General features: G+C 25.5%; 1 protein-coding gene across 10 annotated transcripts in view; it reads left to right on the top strand.

The window, feature by feature from the left end:
- LOC135956281 (uncharacterized protein CG43867) overlaps positions 1 to 27,664 on the top strand; it is a 354,041-nt gene that overhangs the window by 312,385 nt on the left and 13,992 nt on the right. For all 10 annotated transcript variants that reach the window (XM_065506722.1, XM_065506718.1, XM_065506717.1 and 7 more), the window contains one exon: positions 19,258 to 20,457. In XM_065506722.1, coding sequence (XP_065362794.1) covers positions 19,258 to 20,457 — 1,200 coding nt within the window. The remainder of the gene's footprint in view (positions 1 to 19,257; positions 20,458 to 27,664) is intronic.

Genomic DNA, 27,664 nt, shown 5'->3' with positions numbered 1-27,664 from the left:
ACGTTTAACGTGGGGAATAAGATATGAAAGACAATTTCTTTATTTGTTAGTAAATCTTAGTATAATCAAAAAAGAATGTAAAGAATGTATATAAATTATATATTTAAGAAAAATTTATAACAAATAAAACATATTTACCAAAATTGGCAAAATAAGTATAGGGGACTTTTAGTGAAAAAAAAGGAGAAGAGCAAATATTTAAGTTTAGAATTGATTGGCAATCAAAAAATTAGGTAAATATTGCAGGATACTTAAGGAAAAGGGTTAAAATAAAACATATATATAAAACAAGTATGAGTGCTATATTCGGCTGTACCGAATCTTATATACCCTTCACCAGATTATACTTCAAAATTTTAAATATTTTTAGGTAAACAAAATTTAATTTTTTTTCCAGTTGTTTTTTTCATTTTTTGGAAAAAAAATGTTTTCGATTGTTATTTTAAATTTATTAAATTTTTTTTTTAAATTTTAAACATTTTTTTTTGTTTTTTCAATTTTTTTTATGAGAAAAAAATTCGAATTAAAATTTTTTTTTTTTTTTTCCCGATTTTGACCCATTGTAGGTCCAACTTACTATGGTCTTATATACGTCGTTGCAAATGTCTTTGAAATATCTGTCATTAGATATCCATATTGTCTATATAATGTCTTAGTAATCCAGATATAGGTAAAAAATCGAGGTTGTCCCGGTTTTTTGCTCATATCTCCGTTATTTATGGACCGATTTTGCTGATTTTAAATTTTTGATCCCGAAGATATCTGGGGTATTCAGAAAATTGATTTCAACAGACAGACAGACGGACATGGCTTAATCGACTCCGCTATCTATAAGGATCCAGAATATATATACTTTATAGGGTCGGAAATGAAAAATGTAAAAATTACAAACGGAATGACAAACTATATACCCTTCTCACGAAGGTGAAGGATATAAAAGAGAAAAATACTCAAAAAAAATTTCTAAAATTTTATAAAAACTAGTTTTGATGAAAAAGAATGATATTGAAATTTTTAAAAAAAAATTTATATTTTTGAAAAATCGAAAATGATTTTTTTTTTAAATTTTAAAAATTTTGTAAGAAAAATAATGATATTTAAAATATTAGAAATTCTAAAAAATCTAAAATATTTTTGGAAAAATTTACAAAATTTTATAAAACTAATTTTATTTTGTATTAAAATAAAATGATATTAAAAATATTATAAAAAAAAATATTTTTTAAAAAATGTTCAAATTCTAAAAAATCGAAAATAATTTTTTTAAAAATTTCCCTAAGTTTATACTAATTTTGTATAAAGAAGAAAATATTAGAAAAAAGTTTATATTTTTTAAAATATAAATTTTATAAAACAATGATATTTAAAATATTAGAAAAGAATTTATATTTTTTAAAAAACGTTCAAATTCTAAAAAATCGAAAATATTTTTTTTTTCTAATATTTTCAATAATATTCTCTTTCATAAAAAATTTTTAGAAAAAAATTTCAAATTCTAAAAAATCTAAAATATTTTTGGAAAAATTTCCAAAATTTTATAAAACTATTTTTGTATTAAAATAAAATGATTTTAAAAATATTAGAAAAAAAATTATTTTTTAAAATATTTCAAATTCTAAAAAATCGAAAATATTTTTTTTTCTAATATTTTCATAAAAAATTTTATAAAACTTATTTTGTATGAAAAAATTTTCAAATTCTTAAATGTTATAAAAGTAATTTTGTATGAAAAAGAATGAAATTGAAAATATTAGAAAAAAATTTTGAAATTCTAAAAAATCGAAAATAATTTTTTGAAATATTTACAAAATTTTATAAAAAAAATTTGTATGAAAAAGAATGATATTAAATTAGAAAAAAATTAGTATTTTTTAAAAAAATTTCAAATTCTAAAAAAATCGAAAATAATTTTTTGAAAAATTTCCAAAATTTTATAAAACTAATTTTGTAAGGAAAATAATGATATGGAAAATATTAGAAACAAATTTATATTTTTGAAAAATTTTAAAATTCTATAAATTCGAAAATAATTTTTTGAAAATTTTCCAAAATTTTATAAAATAAATTTTGTATGATAAAGAAAATATTTTTAAAAAAATTTCAAATTCTAAAAAATCGGAAATAATTTTTTTTAAATTTACAAAATTTTATAAAATAGATTTTGTATGGAATTTATATGTTATAAACCTTTTATAAATTTCAAAATTATTTATGAATATGGTTAAACTTTAATTAAAAACATTTTTCTAAATAAAAAATTTAGAAAACATTTCAAAACTTAAAAGCAATAATACAAAATATCTTCAAATTTTCCTTGAATTATACAATTTTGTTTGTTAATTTCATTTGGAAAATTTTCCCCATTTGTTTCTTTTCCCAAAACATTTAAAAATAACTAAAAGCAAATCCAATTAATAATTCTAATTGACATTTATTACAAACATGTGAAATGAACTTCCCAATGACATGACCTATATTTTTAGAACAAACATCTAAAAGAAAATTTAATTTATTGTAACGGAAGATTTGTCAATTTATTTTATTTGCCATTTGTTTATTACAACTTCTAGGAATCTTCATTAATTTGATTGCATGTTTAATCCAAACTAAACAAATAATTAAGTTAAGAAAATACCAATCTACAACCTCCTCTCCTCAGAAAGAAAAACACAAAAGCAGCTTCATAACAAAACCATTAGAAACCAAAAGTGATTGAATAAATAAATTTCTAATAAAATTAAAAAGAACTTTAATTCCCCTACTAATGATGTTGCATACATATTTAGTCTATTTTCATTGTCATTAGAAAATTCCCAGAAATCATTTACTTACTCGTTTTTCTTTTTTTTTTTACTTTAAAACTCTTAGGAAAATGAAAACATTTGCAACCCATAAATTATTTTAAGTGTATAATTTATCTCCAAATATAACAACAACAACACACATCCAACAGTAAACACAACAACATAGCTTGTTGTAAAGGGGGGCCATGTTTTTTTATTAAGCGAGAGAGTGAGAGAGAAAGAGTAAGTTTGTGGGGACAAATAGAAAAAGGTTTAAATAAACACACACACTCATCCTAAAACATAGCTAACTGTAAAGTGGGGCCATGTTTGTTGTGGAGAGAGAGTGTGAGAGGGAAAGAGTATCAAGTGTGGGGATTTTAGTAGAGTTGTTGTTTTTTAGAGCTAAACTCACACACAAACACTCTAATAGAAATTCATAGGGCAGGATATGTGTAGAAAATAATACAGAGTTGGGGATTTTAGAAAAAAATGTGTGTTTTAAATGATAAACATGAATGTAATATTAAAAAAAATTATGGAAAAAGAGTAACTATAGGGAAACAAATTTACACTGAGAAAAGTTTAATTTTTTAATAAAAAAATTTAAAAAAATGGATTTTATCTCGTTTCATAGTTTATTCTTAAATATAGAAAAGTTTTTCTTCAATTTAAATTATTTTTTTTAAGATTATCAGTTTTTTTTACCACAAAATCTGTAAGTATATCCCTCAGTGTTGGTTTTTTTTCACCCCTTCCCTTAAATGTCTGTTAATCCTAAAACATTTCAAATTAATGGCACGTGTTATGTCAGTTTTTTCCATGTTAAACAGACTCAAGTGTTTTTATCTGATTGAATTTGATTATAAGTACATGTGTTTATGTTTTTTTTATAACAAATACAATTTACTATTAGATTTTATTTCTTATAATAAATTTATGGCAAAAACCACACACTACACATTACTCTCATTTCTAAAAGTTTTAGCATGATTTTTAGCAATTTTTTTTTTGCTGCAATTGACTTTGTTAAATGAGCTCAATATCACAACAAGCATGTTTTATTCATTGAGGTTTTTCTTTGCATGAGAAATGAAGGTAAAAAGTGGATTTATTACTGTACTTACTATAAAAAAAACAAGATAAAACAAGAATAATTTGGCAGAACTACAAAATTAAATAAAAATTTTTTTTTTACAAAAATGGTCCTTCGAATCTTAGATTTTTTTTTTAAATTTCAAACATTTTGTATGTGGGAAAAAGCCAGGAATTTATTAAAGACTAGTATAAATAAAAACTACGGAAATTTCAGCTCTACTTCAAAATTTTAATACAACATGAAAAATGGTCCTTCGAACCTGAGATTTTGTTTCAAATTTCAAACATTTCGTATGTGGGAAAAGAAACCAGGAATTTATTAAAGACTATTATAGATAAAAACTACCGAAATTTCATCTCTACTTAAAAATTTTAATACAACATATAAAATGGTCCTTCGAATCTTAAGATTTTGTTTCAAATTTCAAATATTTCGTATGTGACAAAAAGCCAGGAATTTATTAAAGACTATTATAGATAAAAACCAAGGAAATTTTAGATCTACTGCAAAATTTTAATACAACTTGAAAAATGGTCCTTCGGTCTTTGAATGTGGAGCATAATTTTTTCGCTTTTTTTTGTATAATTAGCATTACAATTAAAATAATTTTAATACAAAATTTAATCTATTATTAAAATAAAACAATTTAATTTTTACAAAAATGGTCCTTCGTATCTTAGATTTATTTAGGAATTCTGAAATTTTTTTACTTAAAAGAAATTCCTGATTATATTAAAGGCTAGAAGGGCTTTAAGAGTTAATAATGATAACATTTTAAACACTATTACAAAGTTTTATTAAAAAATTAAAAATGGTCCTTCGGTTCATAAAACCAAACCATAATTATTAACCTTTAAAGTTATACATCTGTTAATATTAATAAGTATCTTAATAGTTGGCTTCAATATTATAAGGCTTTTAATCAAAATTAACAGTAATTAAGTTTCCCGGGAATTTTTATAAAAATGGTCCTTCCAACCATCAATTATTCAAAATTCTGAACTATTTATAATCAAAACACTCTTGTAGTCTTATTAAATGCTATTTTTGGCTTCAATATTATTAGGTTTTTAATCAAAACTAACAGTAATTAAGTTTTTCTGGAATTTTTATAAAAATGGTCCTTCTAAACTTCAATTATTCAAAATTCTGAACTAATTATAATCACAACAGTCTTGTAGTCTTATTAAATGCTATTTTTGGCTTCAAAAATAAAAGCTTTTTAATTAAAAATATCTATAATTATGTTTCCAAGAAATTTTTATAAAAAAAAGGTCCTACTAAACTTCAATTATTCGTACGTCTTCACACACTCCTAAATTAGCTACAATAGGGGGACATTCTACAGTTCCAAAAGTATCTTCAATCGTAGGTCTTTATACAGTTGCAAAATTAATTTCAATAGCTGCCCCAAATCTGCTTCAATCATAGGTTATTATACAGTCCCAAATAAGCTTAAATTGTAGATATTTATACAGTACCAGACTAGCTTTAATCGATGGTATTTAGACAGTCCAAACTAGTTTCAATCGTAGGTTTCTTCAATTAGATTCAATCATAGTCTCAAATAAGCTTCAACCTAGGTCAAATTAGCTTCAATCGTAGGTCTTTAAACAGTCCCAAATTAACTTCAATCGTAGGTCTTTATACAGTCCCAAATTAGCTTCAATCATAGCCCCAAATTAGATTCAATCATAGTCCCAAATTAGCTTCAATCATAGTCCCAAATTAGCTTCAATCGTAGGTCTTTATACAGTCCAAAATTAGCTTCAATCTTGGTATTTATACAGTCCCAAATTGGCTTCAATCATAGTCCCAAATTAGCTTCAATCTTGGTATTTATACAGTCCCAAATTAGCTTCAATCATAGTCCCAAATTAGCTTCAATCTTGGTATTTATACAGTCCCAAATTAGCTTCAATCATAGTCCCAAATTAGCTTCAATCTTAGGTATTTATACAGTCCCAAATTAGCTTCAATCCTACGTATTTATACAGTCCCAAATTGGCTTCAATCATAGTCCCAAATTAGCTTCAATCTTAGGTATTTATACAGTCCCAAATTAGCTTTAATCGTAGGTCTTTATACAGTCCCAAATTAGCTTCAATCATAGCCCCAAACTAGCTTCAATCATAGTCCCAAATTAGATTCAATCATAGTCCCAAATTAGCTTCAATCATAGTACCAAATTAGCTTCAATCGTAGGTCTTTATACAGTCCCAAATTAGCTTCAATCTTAGGTATTTATGCAGTCCCAAATTGGCTTCAATCATAGTCCCAAATTAGCTTCAATCTTAGGTATTTATACAGTCCCAAATTATCTTCAATCATTGTCCCAAATTAGCTTCAATCGTAGGTATTTATACAGTCCCAAATTAGCTTCAATCATTGTCCCCAATTAGCTTCAATCTTAGGTATTTATACAGTCCCAAATTAGCTCCAATCGTAGGTATTTATACAGTCACAAATTGGCTTCAATCATAATCCCAAATTAGCTTCAATCGTAGGTCTTTATACAGTCCCAAATTAACTTCAGTCATAGTCCCAAATAAGCTTCTTTATACAGTCCCAAATTATCTTCAATCGTAGGTCTTTATACAGTCCCAAATTATCTTCAATCATAGTCCCAAATTAGCTTCAATCTTAGGTATTTATACAGTCCCAAATTAACATCAATCATAGTCCCAAATTAGCTTCAATCGTAGGTCTTCATACAGTCCCAAATTAACTTCAGTCATAGTCCCAAATAAGCTTCTTTATACAGTCCCAAATTAGCTTCAATCGTAGGTCTTTATACAGTCCCAAATTAGCTTCAATCATTGTCCCAAATTAGCTTCAATCTTAGGTATTTATACAGTCCCAAATTGGCTTCAATCATAGTCCCAAATTAGCTTCAATCTTAGGTATTTATACAGTCCCAAATTAGCTTCAATCATAGTCCCAAATTAGCTTCAATCATTATCCCAAAGCAGCTTCAATCATAGGTCTTTATACAGTCCCAAATTAGCTTCAATCATAGTCCTAATTGAGCTTCAATCGTAGGTCTTTATACAGTCCCAAATTAGCATCAATCATAGTCCCAAATTAGCTTCAATCTTAGGTATTTATACAGTCCCAAATTAACATCAATCACAGTCCCAAATTAGCTTCAATCATAGTCCCAAATTAGCTTCAATCGTAGGGGTCTATACAGTCCCAAATTAGCTTCAATCATTGTCCCAAATTAGCTTCAATCTTAGGTATTTATACAGTCCCAAATTAACATCAATCATAGTCCCAAATTAGCTTCAATCGTTGGTCTTTATACAGTCCCAAATTAGCTTCAATCATTGTCCCAAATTAGCTTCAATCGTAGGTATTTATACAGTCACAAATTAGCTTCAATCATTGTCCCAAATTAGCTTCAATCGTAGGTATATATACAGTCATAAATTGGCTTCAATCATAGTCCCAAATTAGCTTTCGTAGGGGTTTATACAGTCCCAAATTAGCTTCAATCATAGTCCCAAATTATCTCCACTTATAGTCCCAAATTAGCTTCAATCGTAAGTCTTTATACAGTCCCAAATTAGCTTCAATCATAGCCCCAAATTAGCTTCAATCGTAGGTCTTTATACAGTTCCAAACTAACTTCAATCATAGTCCCAAATTAGCATCCATTATAGGTATTATACAGTCCCAAATTATCTCCAATTATAGTCCCATATAAGCTACAATCAAAGTCTTTATAAATTCAATCGTAAGTATTTATATAGCCCAAACAAGCTTCAATAAAAGGTATTTATACAGTCCCAAATTAGCATTAATTAGATCCAACCTTTATACAGTCCCAAATTAGCTTCAATATTTATATATTTAGCCTCATTTGGAGCTCTTTAAACAGTGCCAATTTACCTTCAATTGCAGCTCATTTGTTTAAGCAAACTAACTCTTAAACAATTCTCTTAAATGTATTAATTTTATACAGTTTCCAAAGAACACAATTTCCTCCCACTTAACATAAAATTTACATAATTTCTTTATACAAACTATAAATTACATTTTATAAGTAATAAACTATTAAGTATGTAATGCATTACATTACATTGTTAACACTCGCAATAGTTTTTAAACATATTAAAACCTTAAAGTATGCTTTACATAAATTCTGTGTAAACAATATATAGTATTAAACTGGTACGTTCTATAAAATCTCCCCAGACATAATAAATTGTGAATCTTGAATAAGAGTTGTCAATAGCAAATAACAAATATATGTAAAACCCAATTAAGTATAAAAAGACAAGTAGTTGTAAGCCCAAAACTATGCTATGAAAAAAACCAAGAGACATTCTTTGGCTGCGTTTCTTTTAATACAAAACAATTGCAGCACTCCATAAAATTGGCTAGACAGTTAACACAAAACATGTTGGCACTAGCTGCCAAATGGCGTCTTGATTTAAATCTACCCCAACAGACCATAGATTTCAAATAATTTATGCATAAAAGTATGCTATAATTCTTTAGCAAAGTTTTAACGCTTTTTTTTCTGAATGAATTAATAAAAAAACTTTTACCACATTAAAACAAGTTTAAAAACAGTTCGTTTTTTTCTAAATAAAATTAATAGCATATCTATAGGGTTTAAAGTAGAGACAAAAACCTTGATGGTTATAGGACCCGTTTTTTTAATTTTTATGTGGTTTTTGTCCTTATATCTTTGGAAAAGTTTTTGTGTAGGAGTCTGTCTGTTTTTTATTGTGATGAGAAAAAGTTTTCTTGTAATAAAATTCCCAAAAAAACTAAATTAAAAGGTGCTATAGCTTTTTACCAAGACAGCAGTAAATCTATTGCATATTTTATGCAGTTTTGTTTAATAAGAAACGTTTTTAGTGTTTTAAGTTTTCAAAGCAAAAAAAGGCGTTGAAATGGTAAGAACAAAAAGAAGTTAATAAAGAAATAATAAAAGTTGTTTTAAATAAATAGAAACTTGTTTTCACTAAAAGCTATCTATACTTTTAAAACAATTAAATATGAACCATAATAAAGCATACTTTAAGGACATTAAAAAAAAATTTAAATAATTTCTCTAGATTTTTTCGTATTTTTTTAAATAAAATAAAACTTATAACATTTATTTCTAATTATAAATCTATTTGGTCATTTAGATTTATATTTAAGTAAGTTTTTTTTTCTCTTAACATTTCTAAAGTCTGCCTTAAGGCATTTACAAGCAGGATATAAACTTACAAAGACCTTTCCTAAGGCCTTAAAGATGAAAGATTTTGTTAATTAATAGAATGAACACAAGCAAGTTTGAAATAAACGGCAAATGTATAGAATTTTGTTATTTAATATTTGCTTAGAAGACCAAATAAGAAGCTAATTAACATAAATAAACGAAGGGAACATTTATCAGGAAAAAGAAAAAAATTCAAACTTTGGGAACATCTCATTAACTTTAATTGTAGAAATTTATACGGTCCAAATAAGCTTCAATTCTAGGTGTTTATACAGTTTCAAAGTAGCTTCAATCGTAGGTCTATATAGACTCAAATAAGCTTCAATCGTATTGGTTTATAAAGTCCCAAATAAGATTTAATCGTATGGCTTTATAAAGCCCCAATTTAGCTTCAATTGTAGGGTTTTATACAGTCCAAAATAAGCTTCAATCGTAGGTGTTTATACAGTCCCAATTTAGCTTCAATCGTATGGCTTTTACAGCCCCAATTTAGCTTCAATCTTAGGTCTTTATACAGTCCCAAATCAGCTTCAATCATTGTCCCAAATTAGCTTCAATCGAAGGTATTTATACAGTCCCAAATTAGCTTTAATAATAGTCCCAAATTAGCTTTAATCGTAAGTCTTTATACAGTCCCAAATTAGCTTTAATCGTTGGTTTTTATACAGTTCCAAATTAGTTTCAATCAATGTCCCAAATTAACTTCAATCGTAGGTCTTTATACAGTCCCAAATTTGCTTCAATCTTAGGTCTTTATACAGTCCCAAATTAGATTCAATCATAGTCCCTAACTAGCTTCAATCGTATGTCTTTATACAGTTCCAAATTAGCTTCAATAATAGTCCCAAATTAGCTTCAATCGTAGGTCTTTATACAGTTCCAAACTTGCTTCAATCATAGTCCCAAACTAGGTTCAATCTTCGGTCTTTATACAGTCCCAAATTAGCTTCAATGATAGTCCCAAATAAGCTTCTATATACAGTCCCAATTTAGCTTCAATCATAGTCCCAAATTAGCTTCAATCATAGGCCCAAATTAGCTTCAATCGTAAGTCTTTATACAGTCCCAAATTAACTTCAGTCATAGCCCCAAATTAGCTTCTATACAGTCCCAAATTAGCTTTAATCATAGTCCCAAATTAGCTTCAATCTCAGGTCTTTATACAGTCCCAAATTAACTTCAGTCATAGTCCCAAATTAGCTTCAATCGTAAGTCCTTAAACAGTCCCAAATTAGCTTCAATCGTAGGTCTTTATACAGTCCAAATTAGCTTCAATCATTGTCCCAAATTATCTTCTATATACAGTCCCAATTTAGCTTCAATCATAGTCCCAAATTAGCTTCAATCGTAGGTCTTTATACAGTCCCAAATTAACTTCAGTCATAGTCCTAAATAAGCTTCTATATACTTTCCCAATTTAGCTTCAATCATAGTCCCAATTTGGCTTCAATCATAGTCCCAAATTAGCTTCAATCATTGTCCCAAATTAGCTTCAATCGTAGGTCTTTATACATTCCCAAATTAACTTCAGTCATAGTCCCAAATTAGCTTCAATCGTAAGTCCTTAAACAGTCCCAAATTAGCTTCAATCACAGTCCCAAACTAGCTTCAATCGTAGGTCTTTATACAGTCCAAATTAGCTTCAATCATAGTCCCAATTTGGATTCAATCATAGTCCCAAATTAGCTTCAATCGTAGGTCTTTATACAGTTCCAAAGTTGCTTCAATCATAGTCCCAAACTAGGTTCAATCGTAGGTCTTTATACAGTCCCAAATTAACTTCAGTCATAGTCCTAAATAAGCTTCTATATACAGTCCTAATTTAGCTTCAATCATAGTCCCAAATTAGCTTCAATCATAGTCCCAAATTAGCTTCAATCATTGTCCCAAATTAGCTTCAATCGTAGGTCTTTATACAGTTCCAAACTTGCTTCAATCATAGTCCCAAACTGGGTTCAATCGTAGATCTTTATACAGTCCCAAATTAGCTTCAATGATAGTCCCAAATTAGCTTCAATCTTAGGTATTTATACAGTCCCAAATTAGCTTCAATCATTGTCCCAAATTAACTTCAATCATTGTCCCAAATTAACTTCAATCGTAGGTCTTTATAAAGTCCCAAATTAGCTTCAATCATTGTCCCAAATTAGCTTCAATCTTAGGCCTTTATACAGTCCCAAATTAGCTTCAATCATAGTCCCAAACTAGCTTCAATCGTAGGTCTTTATACAGTCCCAAATTATCTTCAATCATAGTGTCAAATTAACTTCAAGTATAGGTATTTATACAGTCCCAAATAAACTTCAATCGTATGGCTTTAAACAGTTCCAAATAAGCTTCAATGGTAGGTCCCAAATTAGCCTTATTCTTAGGCCTTTATAAAATAGCAGTTATTAATATAGTCTACTTTTAGGCGCCTTTATCAATTTGCCTTCCTTTATATCATTCATAAACAATTTTGTCTTTAACATTTTTACAACCACTTTAATGTCCTTAACCATAAAATATATTTATGATTTAGAAGATTTTTTTTTTCTTATTTTTCATTGGTATTTTATCGGTCTAGTTCATGTGTCGTCATATTTTTTTTTTTTAAAAATGTGTGCGTTGAATGGAAAGACAAGAGGAGGGTGAATATGTTTAAATATATAATCAAAAATGCTTTGTATGTAGCTATTTCAAGGAATTTTTATATTTTGTACATGTTTTTAATGTAAGGAAATATTAATCCTTTAAATAAAATGGAAAAATTGATACAACCAAATACAAAATCATAATTATGAAGTTAAAGTAAATTTAAAGTTTTGCTTTAAAATGTTATTAGACAATTTTAAATGGTCTTTTAAATGGTCCTTCGAATTAGGAAATCTTTAAATACATATAATTCCTTTTATTTTTATAAAATTTTATTAATTTTTTACCAACATTATTAAACTCCTTGTGAGAACTAAATGTTGTTTATAATTTTATTATAAAAATGGTCCTTCGAATCTTGGATTTTTTTTAAATTCTCAACTAATTGTAATTAAATCAAACACTATAGGTTGTTAAAATGTATAATAATGAAAAATAAAGCTATTTTAAATACTAAAACAAGATTTTATTATAAAATTAAAAATTTAGATTTTTTCTAAAAATGGTCCTTCGAACCATAAATTTTTAAAAACTGGATTTCTTTTATCAAATATAGCTTAAGAAAATTCTAGAGTTTCTTAGCCTTTCTTAGTGGGTTAATTTTATTACACTTTATCTCCTTTTATACAAGAAGTTAGCAAGAAATATAACATAAAACTATATAGAGTGTGAGTGTCTCAAAAAAAACATATTAAATGTATGTTTTTTTTTATATTGTTTTGCTAAGAAACAGCTGAGCTCAGCAGTTTTAATCTGCTAAGAACAAAAAAAATAAAGAAATGGAACAGAAACAAAGCATTTATATTATAATGACCTGTTATAGCCGGTATGTGATTGGAAAATATTAGAAATTATGCTTGTAACAGCAATACAAGAAAAAAAGGAATGAGTTAATGCTTTAAACAAGACAACAGTAAAGGAATTTAGATAAATTTAAGGACATTTTTTCGAAAGAAGCCTAAAAGTAGACTATAGATTAAATTATGTTAAATACAACTTAAAGTAGGCTACACTTTTTATAAAATAAACTATAGTAATTAATTAGAAACCTAAAATTCTTAATATTCTTATTTACTACACCTAGGATTCTTAAAATAAACCACAAATGTTATAAAATGTAACAAAATAAAATCTCTACAAATTGCCCCTAAAAGTAGGCCTTAAAATCTACAATTCTAAATAAGCTACTTGTACTTTTCAATTCATTTTTCAATTCCATCAGCTTTTAAAACTGCTTAAATATTTATTAACACCACTGACCCGGTTTCTTCTTGCTTTACCTCAAACCTAAAATTAAATCCATTTTATAGCCTAACTGACAGGCTTAACCAAAAAAAAACATGTCTTTGCTTGCCATATAAACCACAAACTTTATGTTTGCTAAGGTTTTCTATAAGAAAATTTGTTATTTTATGGAGCAAATTTAATCATGCACATGTTCCTGGCTCAAAAACAATAAAATAGCTAACAAATATTGTGCAAAAAAATTTTTGCACCAAGAAATATTGCATACACAAAGGCTGCAATGCTGCCAATAAATGAAAATTTATTTAGGAAAATTTTGTTTGACATTTTATTAAATGAATGAAAAAAAAAGTAAAAAATTTCATAAAAATAATTTATGTTGCCTAACCAAAAGGCTTAAAAAAATAAAGAAAATTTAATATTTTGTTAAATTGTTTTTAAATTACTTCTTAGAAATTTGTAATCTAAAATCATGTGACTTTCCTTAATATTTTTTTAAAACTCATTACATAAACCAGTTGGTTTTTTCCAATTTTCATATTTCTGTTGCCTACTTCAAGGTTTGCAGTAATTTTTATATATATTTTTTTAATTTTCCATTTCCTTTCTCTGTAATATTTTTTGCCATTTATATTTTCTACAGCATTGTATTTATGGTCTTGCAAAAAAATGTTTTCAAGTTTTTTGTCCTATTGCTTTGTTTGCAAAAAAAAATACTAAAAAACACTGCATACTTTTAGGAAAAACACAAAAATATATGACTACGTTTTGCTGTTTAAGCTTGTAATTAAGACTAGTTGTTGGGTTGGTGTTTTCTAAACATGCCCAGAATTATTCATGGTTAATTTGGCCATAATTAATGTTTTGCTAAGGAGAAAATCTTCTTTTTTTCACACTTAAAAAATAAGGGGAAAATAAAAAAATTTTTGGAAAAAAAGGTCATCAACAGAATATTTAAAGACAAATCTCAAATTTGAAAATAATCTAATTTTATTCGAATAATCGATGTTTGAAACGAATCAAATTTTGATAACCGTACATGAAAACTGGTTTTTGATAAAAAAAAAATATCGAATAATAAATCGATTAATCGGTTTTTAATCGAATAAAATTTAAAATTTTATTCGAATAATCGGTTTTTTAATTGAATATATAATTGGTAACTGAGTATACCAACGGTTTATTGAAAAAATATCGAATAATAAATCGATTAATCGGTTTTTAATCGAATAAAATTTTATTCGAATAATCGGTTTTTTAATTGAATATGAATATGATACTCAGTTATCAATAATATACATATTCAATTAAAAAACCGATTATTCGAATAAAATTTTATTCGATTAAAAACCGATTAATCGATTTATTATTCGATATTTTTTCAATAAACCGTTAGTATACTCAGTTACCAATAATATATTCAATTAAGAAACCGATTATTCGAATAAAATTTTAAATTTTATTCGATTAAAAACCGATTAATCGATTTATTATTCGATATTTTTTTTTTATCAAAAACCAGTTTTCATGAACGGTTATCAAAATTTGATTCGTTCGGTTTATTGAAATAAAGTTTAAATTAAAAAGATTAAAAAAAATTATTCGAATAATCGATTAATCCGATTAAAAAGATTTTAAATCGTTTCATAAAGTCTATAAGAAATTATTTTTAAAACTTTAGAATTTTTTTATGATAAAAGATTTATAACGAATAATTTTTACTCGATTAATTGGATTTTATTCAAAATATTTTTTTTAACCATTTCAAAAAGTTTATAAAAAATCATTTAAACATTTTTAGGATTTTTTTTATTCGAATAATTTTTGTTTTTTTAACGAATAATTTTTATTCGATTAATTTTTTTTTAACCATTTCAAAAGCTTCATAAAAAATAAACTTAAACATTTTAGGTTTTTTTTTATTCGAATAATTTTCAAGTTTTAACGAATCATTTTTTTCGATTAATCGGGATTTATTACCAAACTTCATTTTTTTTATCATTTCATAAAGTTTATAAAAATCATATTCCCAAACGTTATTTTTTTATCGTTTCATAAGGTTTATAAAAATCATAAAAAAAAGTTTAGGATTTTTTTATTCGAATAATATGTATTCGGTTTTTTATCGAATAATTTTTATTCGATTTATCGGTTTTTATTCGGAAACATTGTTTAAACCATTTCAAAAAGTTTCTAAAAAAATCATTTTAAAAAATTTTGAATTTTTTAATTCGAATAATTTTTAATCGATTGAAGTTTTTAAAAATTGTAGCATATGCGATTTTTAACGAATAATTTTTATTAGATTTCATTGAGCCTATAAAATATAATTTTAAACATTTTAGAATTTTTTTATTCGAAAAATTTTTAATCGTTGAAAACATTTTGAAATTTATAAAAAAATAATTTGAAAATGTTTACGAATTTTTTATTTGTATAACCGGTGTTGTAATCGAATAAAGTTTCATCGAATAATCAATTTTTATTCGAATAAATTATTTTTAATTTTTACGGAAAATTTATAAAACAATGTTTAAAAAATTTTAAGAATTTTTTATTCGAATAACCGGTTTTGTAATGGAATAATCAGTTTTTAATCGAATAAACTACTATATATAATATACAAATCTTTTAAGAATGATTTTTTCGACTAAGCGTTTTTTAATCGAATAAATTTTATTCGTAAAATCAGTTTTTGTCCGAACAAATTTTAATTTTTTTTATTCGAATAACCGGTTTTTAATCGAATAAATTATTCGGTTAGACAAGCCGGTTCCAAAGAAATAGAAAAATGTTACAAAATTTAAAATTGTACAGCAGAAATTTATAGAAATTAAGAAAAAATTTTATTCGATATGTAACTAGTTTTTAATCGAATACATTTTATTCGAATAATCTGGTTTTATTCGCGAAAATTAAAGGTAACCAATGAGAAATTTATAAAAAAAATAATTTAAAATTTTGTATAATTTTTTATTCGAATAACCGGTTTTTAATCGAATAAGTTTTTCAGTTTGAGAAACCGGTTCCAAGAAACTATAGGAAATTAAAACGAAATTCTGTTAAGGTTTTGGTAAGCAAAATTTGGATATTTTTTAATCGAATAACCGGTTTTCAATCGAATAAATTATTCGATTAAGCAAACCGGTTCCAAAAAATATAAAAAAATTTTAAAAATTATATAGCAAACATTTAAAGAACTTAAGTAAAACTAAGAAAATTAAAAAAAAAATTTATTCGAATAACTAGTTTTTAATCGAATACATTTTATTCGAATTATCTGATTTTATTCGCGAAAATTAAAGGTAACCAATTAGAAATTTATAAAAAAAATAATTTAAAAATTCTTGTAATTTTTTATTCGAATAACCGGTTTTTAATCGAATAAGTTTTACGGTTTGAGAACCGGTTCCTGGAAACTATACAAAATTTAAAAAATCTACTACGGTTTTGGAAAGCAAAATTTGTATGTTTTATTCGATTAACCGGTTTTTAATCGAATAAATTATTCGGTTAGACAAAACGGTTCCAAAAATATATAAAAAATTTTAAAAATTATATAGCAAAAATTTAAAGAACTTAAGTAAAACTAAGAAAATTTCCAAAAAAATTTTACTCGAATATGTAACTAGTTTTTAATCGAATACTTTTTATTCGAATAATCTGGTTTTATTCGCAAAAATGAAAGGTAACCAATTATAAATTTATAAATAAATAAAAAAAAAATATGATTTTTTTATTCGAATAACCGGTTTTTAATCGAATAAATTATTCGGTTTGACAAACCGTTTCCAAGAAACTAAGAAAATTCAAAAATAAAAATCTATTAAGGTTTTGGAAAGAAAAAATTTTGATTTTTTATTCGAATAACCGGTTTTTAATCGAATAAATTATACGGTTAAGAAAACCGGTTCCAAAGAAATATAAAAAATTTTAAATATTGTATAGCAAAAATTTAAAGAACTTAAGTAAATTTCAAAAAAAAAATTATTCGAATAACTAGTTTTTAATCGAATACATTTTATTCGAATTATCTGGTTTTACTCGCAAAATTTAAAAGTTACCAAATAGAAATTTATAAAAAAAATAATTTAAAAAATTTTATAATTTTTTATTCGAATAACCGGTTTTTAATCGAATAATTTGTATGGTTTTACAAACCGTTTCCAAGGAACTATTGAAAATTAAAAAATAAAAATCTATAAAGGTTTTGGAAAGCAAAATTTAGATTTTTTATTCGATTAACCGGTTTTTAATAGAATAAATTATTCGGTTAAGCAAACCGGTTCCAAAAAAATATAAAAAAATTTAAAAATTATATAGCAGAAATTTAAAGAACTTAAGTAAAACTAAGAAAATTTCCAAAAAAATTTTTATTCGAATAACTAGTTTTTAATCGAATACATTTTATTCGAATTATCTGTGTTTACTCGCAAAAATTAAAGGTAACCAATTTGAAATTTATAAAAAAAAATCAAAAAATATGATTTTTTTATTCGAATAACCGGTTTTTAATCGAATAAATTATTCGGTTTGACAAACCGTTTCCAAGAAGCTATAGAAAATTAAAAAATAAAAATCTATTAAGGTTTTGGAAAGAAAAATTAAAATTTTTTATTCTAATAACCGGTTTTTAATCGAATAAAAAATAATTCGGTTAAGCAAACCGGTTCCAAAAAAAATATAAAAAATTTTAAAAATTATATAGCAAAAATTTAAAGAACTTAAGAAAAACTAAGAAAATTTCAAAAAAAAATTTTATTCGAATAAAGTTTTTAATCGAATACATTTTATTCGAATAATCTGGTTTTATTCGCAAAAATTAAAGGTAACCAATTAGAAATTTATAAAAAAATAATTTCAAAATTCTTGTAATTTTTTATTCGAATAACCGGTTTTTAATCGAATAAGTTTTACGGTTTGGGAACCGGTTCCTAGAAATTATACAAAATTTAAAAAAAATCTACTAAGGTTTTGGGAAAGCAAAATTTAGATTTTTTATTCGAATAATCGGTTTTTAATCGAATAAATTATTCGGTTAAGCAAACCGGTTCCAAAAAAAATATAAAAAATTTTAAAAATTTTATTAGTGCAGAAATTAGGACAGAAAAATTAAAGTACTTAAGCAAAACTAAGAATTTTGCTTTAAATGGTTAAAAATGCTGCCTACTTTTAGGCAGCTTATTCAAAAATTGCTCTTAAAATTTGATAAATTTGTGTTTTTGAGAAATATAATTTTGTTTTTCTAATTTTTTTATTATTTCTAGTTAGTCTACTTTAATGATTCCTACATTTACTGTTGATGTTTCTATTACCACGTGCGGGAATTATTAAAAACTTTCCGGTTGTGGAAAACAACCTTATCTTCTGTCTTAACTTAATTTTAGTCTTGAGGTTTTTTTTTTGTTCATCTAGTTTTACTTAACAAACTCTTAAGATATACACAAAAGGATAATGCGATAATTACTAACAATACAGATAACAAAAGAAGTAAACCGTTTTTTTGTACACAAAATTATAGAGTGAAAAGTCTTTTAAAACTTCAAATATCACAAGAAACTTTTGTTTCGTTTTACTGTCTTAAACATTTCCCCAAACAGCTGCATTCAAAATGTTAAATAAAATATATTTTCTTAATGCACGCAGTCTTAGCAATCACGCGAATTGTTTAATTACTTCGTTTGCCATGGCATTACTTCCTCCGCCTCTAAAAGTATGCATTACTTTTGTTAACACATACAACAAAAAAAGTAACATTGAAAGTGTAGAAAATGTTGTTGCCGCAGTCGTCTGGCTAAGTTGTTAAGTATGTTTTACTTTCTTAGAAGTAGAAACGGAAGTACACAGTACTTTTTTTTCTTTCTAAAGAAAAGAAGACATTAAAACTTGAGCGTGTTTGGAGTTTTTGGTTTAAATGTATGAATATTTTAACAAACACGTCGGGGAATTTTGAATAATAAAGGAATTTAAAACATTTTGTGGCATTTGTAAAACAGAAACCAGTAAAGTGTAAGAAGTGAAGCATACGTTTAGGCTAAAGTAAAAAATAAATAAAAACTGAGGTATACTTTTAGGTTGAAGTTAACAATTTGTAAATATTTGTACAATAAACAATAAAATTAATAACAAAATACACATAAATACCTTGTTTGCCTTAAATTTATTTATTTTAATGCATAGCATAGCTCTTAAAGCTTTTAATCTTAAAAAATAAAGCCTACTTTTAGTTGCAAAATATTAAAATTTTTCTTGTTTTTCTTCATAATTTATTTTAGGTGCGGGCTATGGAACAAAGGTTGAGTGAATGGCCAAAACCTCCGCCCAGCACAGCCAACACCAACAACAGCTCAACGAATCATCAAGGCCAACAACAACAACAACAGCAAACATCACAACAGCAACAAACTCCAGCCAATTCAACAACTTTAACTGCCAGTCAACAGCAACAACAACAATTATCCTCAAGTCTTCCAGATGCTGAAAAAACCATAAACTCTCTCGAATACCAAGTCGAAGAACAACGTCAATTGCGCCTGCAGGACGCCAAACAAATCGAAGCCAAAGCGGCCAAAATCAAAGAGTGGGTCAACAATAAGCTCCGCGACTTAGAAGAACAAAATCAATTATTACGCGAACAAAATCAAAAGTGCAATCAACAATTGGAATTATTAAAAAACTATATTGCCAATCAATCGAATAGACATAGTGTTATAGGTCCCGTTAGAAATAGTTTAAGTTTGGATGTGCAAGACTTTGCCGCCTCCAAAGAGAATCGACGACGTAGCGAAAGTTTAGACACCCAGGAAATCATAAATCGTCCCCTAACTGCCTCCTATCCACATCACCAGCACCGCCGCAATCTCTCCATGGAGCCCACTGAGCTGGAACGTAATCTGGTGGCGGCCGTTGATGGCCTGCAATTGGCACCTTTAGCTAGCATATCAAAACAGGCGGCCAGCGTTAAGAATGGCCGGCCCGATAGTTCCGATACGGATACGGCTCATGATTATGCCGAAATCTATACGCCCTCCTGTGAGAAAATGCCCGCCTGGATGAAAAATAATCCAGCTTTAATGGCGAGTGGCGGTAATTCGAGTACTACCACCACCACCAGTGAAATGGGCGGGGTTCCCAGGCCGCCCACACCTCCTTTGCATCGTTTCCCCTCATGGGAGGCCAAAATCTATCAGGTGGCCAATGATGGTTTGGCGGGAGCCTCGGAAAATGGCGGCACTTTGGATCGTCACGCTCAGCCACCACCACCGCCGCCCGATATACAAGAGTCCACCACTAGTGCGGCGAATAGTCACTCGAATACCTTAAATAATGCTGGTCATCAGGGCCGTCATACGCCCGCTTCTTTGAACGAGGGCACCACCACGCCCGGCACACCCCAATTACCCACCAGGCAACAGCAAACGGCCAGTGGAGGTTTCTGTGATATATCAGTGCCCGTTTATGCGACTGTTAAAGGGGTGAGTTGCACATCTTTTTTTTTCAAACTAAACCCGGTTTCCCACAAATTTATTCGGTTACAATCAAGATTCGAATAAAGTTTTTTTTAAACTTAATTTTAATTTAAATGAGCGACATCCATTAACGGTTACAAAAAATTATTCGATTAAAAATCGGTTTCAAAAAAATTATAACGGTTGTAAATAAGTTGAAATAAACACATTTTCAAAAATTATTTTAATCGAATGTATTTTTTAAAACCGGTTTTTAATCGATTAAAATTTTTTTTATGAAAAACGTAAAAATTTAAAAAAAAAATATAATTTTACTCGAAAATCGGCTTTTTAATCGAATAATTTTTTTAACCGTTTATAAAAACCGGGTTTTTAATGTTCTGTTGAAATTTTGTTTAAACTTAATTTAGAATTTCCAAACAATTTATTCGAATAAAAACGGTTTTTATTCATAAAAAAAATTTTAATCGATTAAAAACCGGTTTTAAAAAATACATTCGATTAAAATAATTTTTGAAAATGTGTTTATTTCAACTTAAATTCACAGTTTTCTTAACCGGCTACACAAATTTTATTCGATTAAAAACCGGTTTCAAAAAATATATTCTAATAAAAACCGATTATTCGAATGAAATTATAAATTAAATTTCAATAAAAAATTATTCGTATAAAAACCGGTTTCCAAAAAATTCGAATAATTTTCTAAATTAAATTAAAACCGGTTATTCGAACAAAATTCCATTTTTTTATAAATTTGTTTATTTCAACTTAAATTAATGGTTTTATTACCGGCTCACAAAAACATTATTCGGGTTTTAACCGAATATTTATTCGATTAAAAACCGGTCATTAATTTTTTTTTAAATTTATTTATTTAAAAATAAACGAACGTTCCGTAACCGATTATAAAATTTTATTCGGTTAAAAACCGGTTTCTAAAAAAGTTTAATTAAAAACCGAATATTTGAATAAAATTCCAATTTGTTTTGGAAATATATTTTAACGCGTTTTAATTTAACTCTCACATAAATTTTATTCGGTTAAAAACCGGTTTTCAAAAAATTTATTCGATTAAAAACCGATTATTCGATTATTATTAACCGAATATGTATTCGATTAAAAACCGGTCATTAAATTTTTTTTTTAAATTTATTTACTTAAAAAAAACGAACGTTCAGTAACCGATTATAAAATTTTATTCGGTTAAAAAACGGTTTCTAAAAAAGTTTCATAAAAAACGAATATTCGAAAAAATTCCAATTTGTTTTGGAAATATATTTTAACGCGTTTTAATTTAAATCTCACATAAATTTTATTCGGTTAAAAACCGGTTTTTAAAAAAATTATTCGATTAAAAACCGATTATTCGATTATTATTAACCGAATATGTATTCGATTAAAAACCGGCCACTAAATTTTTTTTTTTTAAAAAACGAACGCTTTCAGTAACCGGTTATAAAAACTTTATTCGGTTAAAAACCGGTTTCTAAAAAAGTTCGATTAAAAACCGAATATTCGAATAAAATTCTAATTTGTTTTAGAAATATAATTTAACGCGTTTTAATTTAACTCTCCCATAAATTTTATTCGGTTAAAAACCGGTTTTCAAAAAAATATATTCGATTAAAAACCGATTATTCGAATAAAATTTAAATTTTTTCAGTAAATTAATTTATCTTAACTTAAACAGTCACAAACACGTTATTCGGCTAAAACCCGGTTTTCAAACAATTTATTCGATTGAAAACCGGTTATTAGAATTCTTTTAGATTTTTTAATTTAAAAAAATATTGCGATTAAAAACCGGTTGTTAAAATAAAACTGTAATGCCTTTTTTAAATTTATTTATTTTTACTTAAAATAACGGTTTCGTTATCGGTTACAATAATTTGATTCGGTTAAAAACCGGTTTCCAAAAATAATTATTCGATTAAAAACCGGTTGTTACGATAAAATTTTTATTAAATTTATTTTAACTTAAACAGTTAAAAACCGGTTTTCAATAAATGTATCCGGTTAAAACCCGGTTACTAAAAAAATATTGCGATTAAAAACCGGTTGTTAAAATAAAATTTTAATTTTTTTTTTAATTTATTAATTTTTACTTAAAATAACTGTTTCGTTATCGGTTACAATAATTTTATTCGGTTAAAAACCGGTTTCCAAAAAAAATTATTCGATTAAAAACCGAATGTTAGAATAAAATTTTAATTCTTATTTCTTAATTTATTTATTTTTACTTAAAATAATTGTTTCTTTATCGGTTAAAAACCGGTTTCCAAAAAAAATTATTCGATTAAAAACCGGTTATTAGAAAAAAATTTTAATTCTTATTTCTTAATTTATTATTTTTACTTAAAAATTATCGGTTACAATAATTTGATTCGGTTAAAAACCGGTTTGCAAAAAAAATTATTCGATTAAAAACCAGTTGTTAGAATAAAATTTTAATTCTTATTTCTTAATTTATTTATTTTTACTTAAAATAACGGTTTCGTTATCGGTTACAATAATTTGATTCGGTTAAAAACCGGTTTGCAAAAAAAATTATTCGATTAAAAACCGATTGTTAGAATAAAATTTTAATTCTTTTTTGTTAATTTATTAATTAAATTTATTTATTAAAAATAACGGTTTCTTTATCGGTTACAATAATTTGATTAAAAACCGGTTTCCAAAAAAAATTATTCGATTAAAAACCGATTGTTAAAATAAAATTGTAATTCTTTTTCTTAATTTATTTATTTTTACTTAAAATAATGGTTTCTTTATCGGTTACAATAATTTGATTCGATTAAAAAACGGTTTCCAAAAAAAATTATTCGATTAAAAACCGGTTGTTAAAATAAAATTTTAATTCTTATTTCTTAATTTATTTACTTTACTTAAAATAATAAAGAATAAAGAAGGTTTCAATAATTTGATTCGGTTTAAAACCGGTTTTCAAAAAAAATTATTCGATTAAAAACCGGTTGTTAGAATATAATTTTAATTCTTACATATTTCTTAATTTATTTATTTTTACTTAAAATAATTGTTTCTTTATCGGTTACAATAATTTTATTCGGTTAAAAACCGGTTTCCAAAAAAAATTATTCGATTAAAAACCGGTTATTAGAATAAAATTTTAATTATTTTTTTAAAATTTATTTATTCTCGTTATCGGTTTCAATAATTTTATTCGGTTAAATCACGGTTTCCAAAAAAATTATTCGATTAAAAACCGGTTATTAGAAAAAAATTAAATTTTTTCAATTTATTTAATTCAAATTAAAGGTCATAAAAAATTTTATTCGGTTAAAACCCGGTTTTTCAAAAAATTTATTCGATTAAAAACCGGTTATTAGAAAAAATTTATTTTGATTTAATTTATTTCGTTTTACTTAAACTAATAGTTTTAGTAACCAGGTAACAAGAAATTTATTCGGTTAAAAATAATTTATTCGATTATAATTATTCGAATAAAAAAATCAAAATTGTATTTAAACTATATTCCAACAAAACATTTAAAAGTTGGTTTTTACTAATGACTACAAAAATATACTCGATTAATACCCAATTATTCGAATATTTGGTTTAAATTTATGTATATGTCAAAATTTATTCATTTTTAAACTTATTTGTAGATGATTCAAGTTTGTTTTCTATAAATTTGAAATTATGGCCTATTTATAGGCGTTTTAATGTATTTTCTATAAATTTTAAATTGTCCATAACACATCTGCTCAGTTATGAAAAATATTTTTCTGGAAAATATTTAAAGACTTCTCAAGGCTAAACATGTTTTAAACAATATTTGTTGCCTACTTTTAGGCTGTTTAAGAAATATTCCAAATCCGTACAATATATTTGGCTGTAGAAATTGTTGATATTTTTATTTATAAACACAATATCATCAAGACTTTACTTCACATATTTTTAGGCTGCTAGATTATCTTTTTTTTTTCTTTTTTGAATATGTTATTTATAAATATTTTTACACGCAACCTAAAAATCATACATAATGTAGCATATTTTTAGCAGCATAAACATGTTCTATGTGACAGCAAAACGTGCTGTATTGTTCAACATCATTTTGAAGCATACTTGAGGGGGGGGGTTTTAAACAACAACACTACAAACAGAGGTGGACGTACTTGTGTTAAAAGTTTAAATGATTGTTGCAAAAGCAGCAAGAATAAACCAAATTTTAAAATTGTTATTTAACAAAATACAAGTATTTTTGAGTTGTAGCAAATATTGCAGCCTACTTTAAGGTGCTTAAATTTTAGTTTTAAATAGAACTTGTAACCCCACCTACATATTTTTTTTTGTTGTTTTCAAACCATTGTGATAAACTGTTGAAATTATTGCATTTGTTTTAACAAATTTATATTCAACTAATAATAACAAATTTAAAGCATACTTAATGAAGTTTTAAAACTTTTGCTATTTAGCATTCATTAGCATATTTGCTAATGCTTAAAACAAATATATATTAAGTGTTGCCTGCTTTTAGGGGCATTTAAAATATAAACTTTATTTATTGTTGAAAATTTGCAAACAAACAAAAGAAAAAAGAACTTCAAATTATGCTAATCATTGAACACTAACCACTTTAAGCTGTAATTTAGTAAAATAACAAGAAAGACAAAGGAGCCTGCTTTAAATCATAATTAGGGAGTGAGAAATTTAAAGAATTCAAAAGCAATAAAGCTTAACACAGTATTTTGCATACATTGTTAAATAGAAACGGCATTTATTACTTCATTATTTATTTAAATTAAAGCATACTTAAAGGATTAAGGATTTAATTGCAAAAAAAACTGATTAAATACAATAAGTATCCTGCCGATTATACGAATAAAATTTAAATTTATTAATTTTAACATAAATTAATGGTAACAAAATTTTTATTCGGTTAAAATCCGGTTTCCAAAAAAAAAATTATTCGATTAAAAACCGATTATTCGAATAAAATTTTAATCTATTTTGTAAATTTATTAATTTTAACTTAAAAAAATGGTAACAAAATTTTTATTCGATTAAAAACCGATTATTCGAATAAAATTTTTATTTATTTTGTAAATTTAATAATTTTAACATAAATTAATGGTAACAAAATTTTTAATCGGTTAAAAACCGGTTACCAAAAAAATTATTCGATTAAAAACCGAATATTCGAATACATATTTGTTTTGCAAATTTATTTTAGCTTAAATTAGACGCTTAATTAAACGGTCACAAAATTGTTATTCGGTTAAAAACCGGTTTCCAAAAAAAAATTATTCGTTTAAAAACCGATTATTCGAATAAAATTTAAATTTATTTTGTAAATTTATTAATTTTAACTTAAATTAATGCTAACAAAATTTTTATTCGGTTAAAAACCGGTTACCAAAAAATGTATTCGATTAAAAACCGTTTATCGAATAAAATTACAATTTGTTTTGCAAATTTATTTATTTTAACTTAAATTAGGTGTTTAATTAAACGGTCACAAAAATGTTATTCGGTTAAAAACCGGTTTCCAAAAAAATTTATTCGATTAAAAACCGATTATTCGAATAAAATTTAAATTGATTTTGTAAATTTATTAATTTTATCTTAAATTAATGGTAACAAAATTTTTATTCGGTTAAAAACCGGTTACCAAAAAATTTATTCGATTAAAAACCGTTTATCGAATAAAATTACAATTTGTTTTGCAAATTTATTTATTTTAACTTAAATTAGGTGTTTAATTAAACGGTCACAAAATTGTTATTCGGTTAAAAACCGGTTTCCAAAAAATTTATTCGATTAAAAACCGATTATTCGAATAAAATTTTAATTTATTTTGTAAATTTATTAATTTTAACATAAATTAATGGTAACAAAATTTTTATTCGGTTAAAATCCGGTTTCCAAAAAAAAAATGATTCGATTAAAAACCGTTTATCGAATAAAATTACAATTTGTTTTGCAAATTTTTTTATTTTAACTTAAATTAAGCAAAAAATTTGTATTCGGTTAAAAACCGGTTTTCAAAAAAAATTTATTCGATTAAAAACCGATTATTCGAATAAAATCCAATTAGTTTAATTTATTTATTTTATCTTAAACGGTCATAAATACGTTATTCGATTACAAATCGATTACCAAAAAAATTATGCGATTAAAAACCGGTTGTTAGAAACAAATTTTAATTATTTTTTTTATTTAAAATAGCGGTTTTGCTATCGGTTACAATAATTTTTTTCGGTTAAAAAACGGTTTCCAAAAAAATTTATTCGATTAAAAACCGATTATTCGAATAAAATTTTAATTTATTTTGTAAATTTAATAATGCTAACATAAATTAATGATAACAAAATTTTTATTCGGTTAAAATCCAGTTTCCAAAAGTTTAAGAACCGGTTTCCAATAAAATGTATTCGATTAAAAACCGATTATTCGAATAAAATTCCAATTTGTTTAATTTATTTATTTTAACTTAAACGGTCATAAACACGTTATTCGCTTAAAACACGGTTTCCAAAAAAAATTATTCGATTAAAAACCGGTTGTTAGAATAAAATTTTAATTATTTTTTTAAATTTATTTATTTTTACTTAAAATAATGGTTTCATTAACGATTACAATAATTTTATACGGTTAAAAACCGGTTTCCAAAAAAATTTATTCGATTAAAAACCGATTATTAGAATAAAATTCCAATTTGTTTGTTAATTTATTTATTTTAACTTAAACGGTCATAAACACGTTATTCGATTAAAAACCGGTTACCAGAAAAAATTATTCGATTAAAAACCGGTTCTTAGAATCAAATTTTAATTTGTTTTTAAATTTATTTATTTTTACTTAAATTTGTTATCGGTTACAATAATTTTATTCGGTTAAAATCCGGTTTCCCCAAAAAAATATTCGATTAAAAACCGGTTATTAGAATATCATTACGAAATTATTCGATCAAAAACCAAATATTCGAATAAAATTGCAATTTGTTATGCTAAATTATTTATTTTAACTTAAATTAGCGGTTTAGTCACAAAAATATTTTTCGGTTAAAACGCGGTTTTCAAAAAATTTATTCGGTTAAAAACCGATTATTCGAATAAAATTTTAATTTATTTTGTAAATTAATTTATTTTAACTTAAACAGTCACAAACATGTTATTCGGTTAAAAACCGGTTTCAAATAATTTATTCGATTAAAAACCGGTTATTAGAAAAAATTTTTACTTTTTTTTTA

This window comes from Calliphora vicina, chromosome 4 (genome assembly GCF_958450345.1).
Source record: "Calliphora vicina chromosome 4, idCalVici1.1, whole genome shotgun sequence".
In the NCBI taxonomy this organism is placed as follows: Eukaryota; Metazoa; Arthropoda; class Insecta; order Diptera; family Calliphoridae; genus Calliphora; species Calliphora vicina.
The sequence above is the reverse complement of the archived record's forward strand: the minus strand, read 5'-3'. Positions and strand labels throughout refer to the sequence as shown.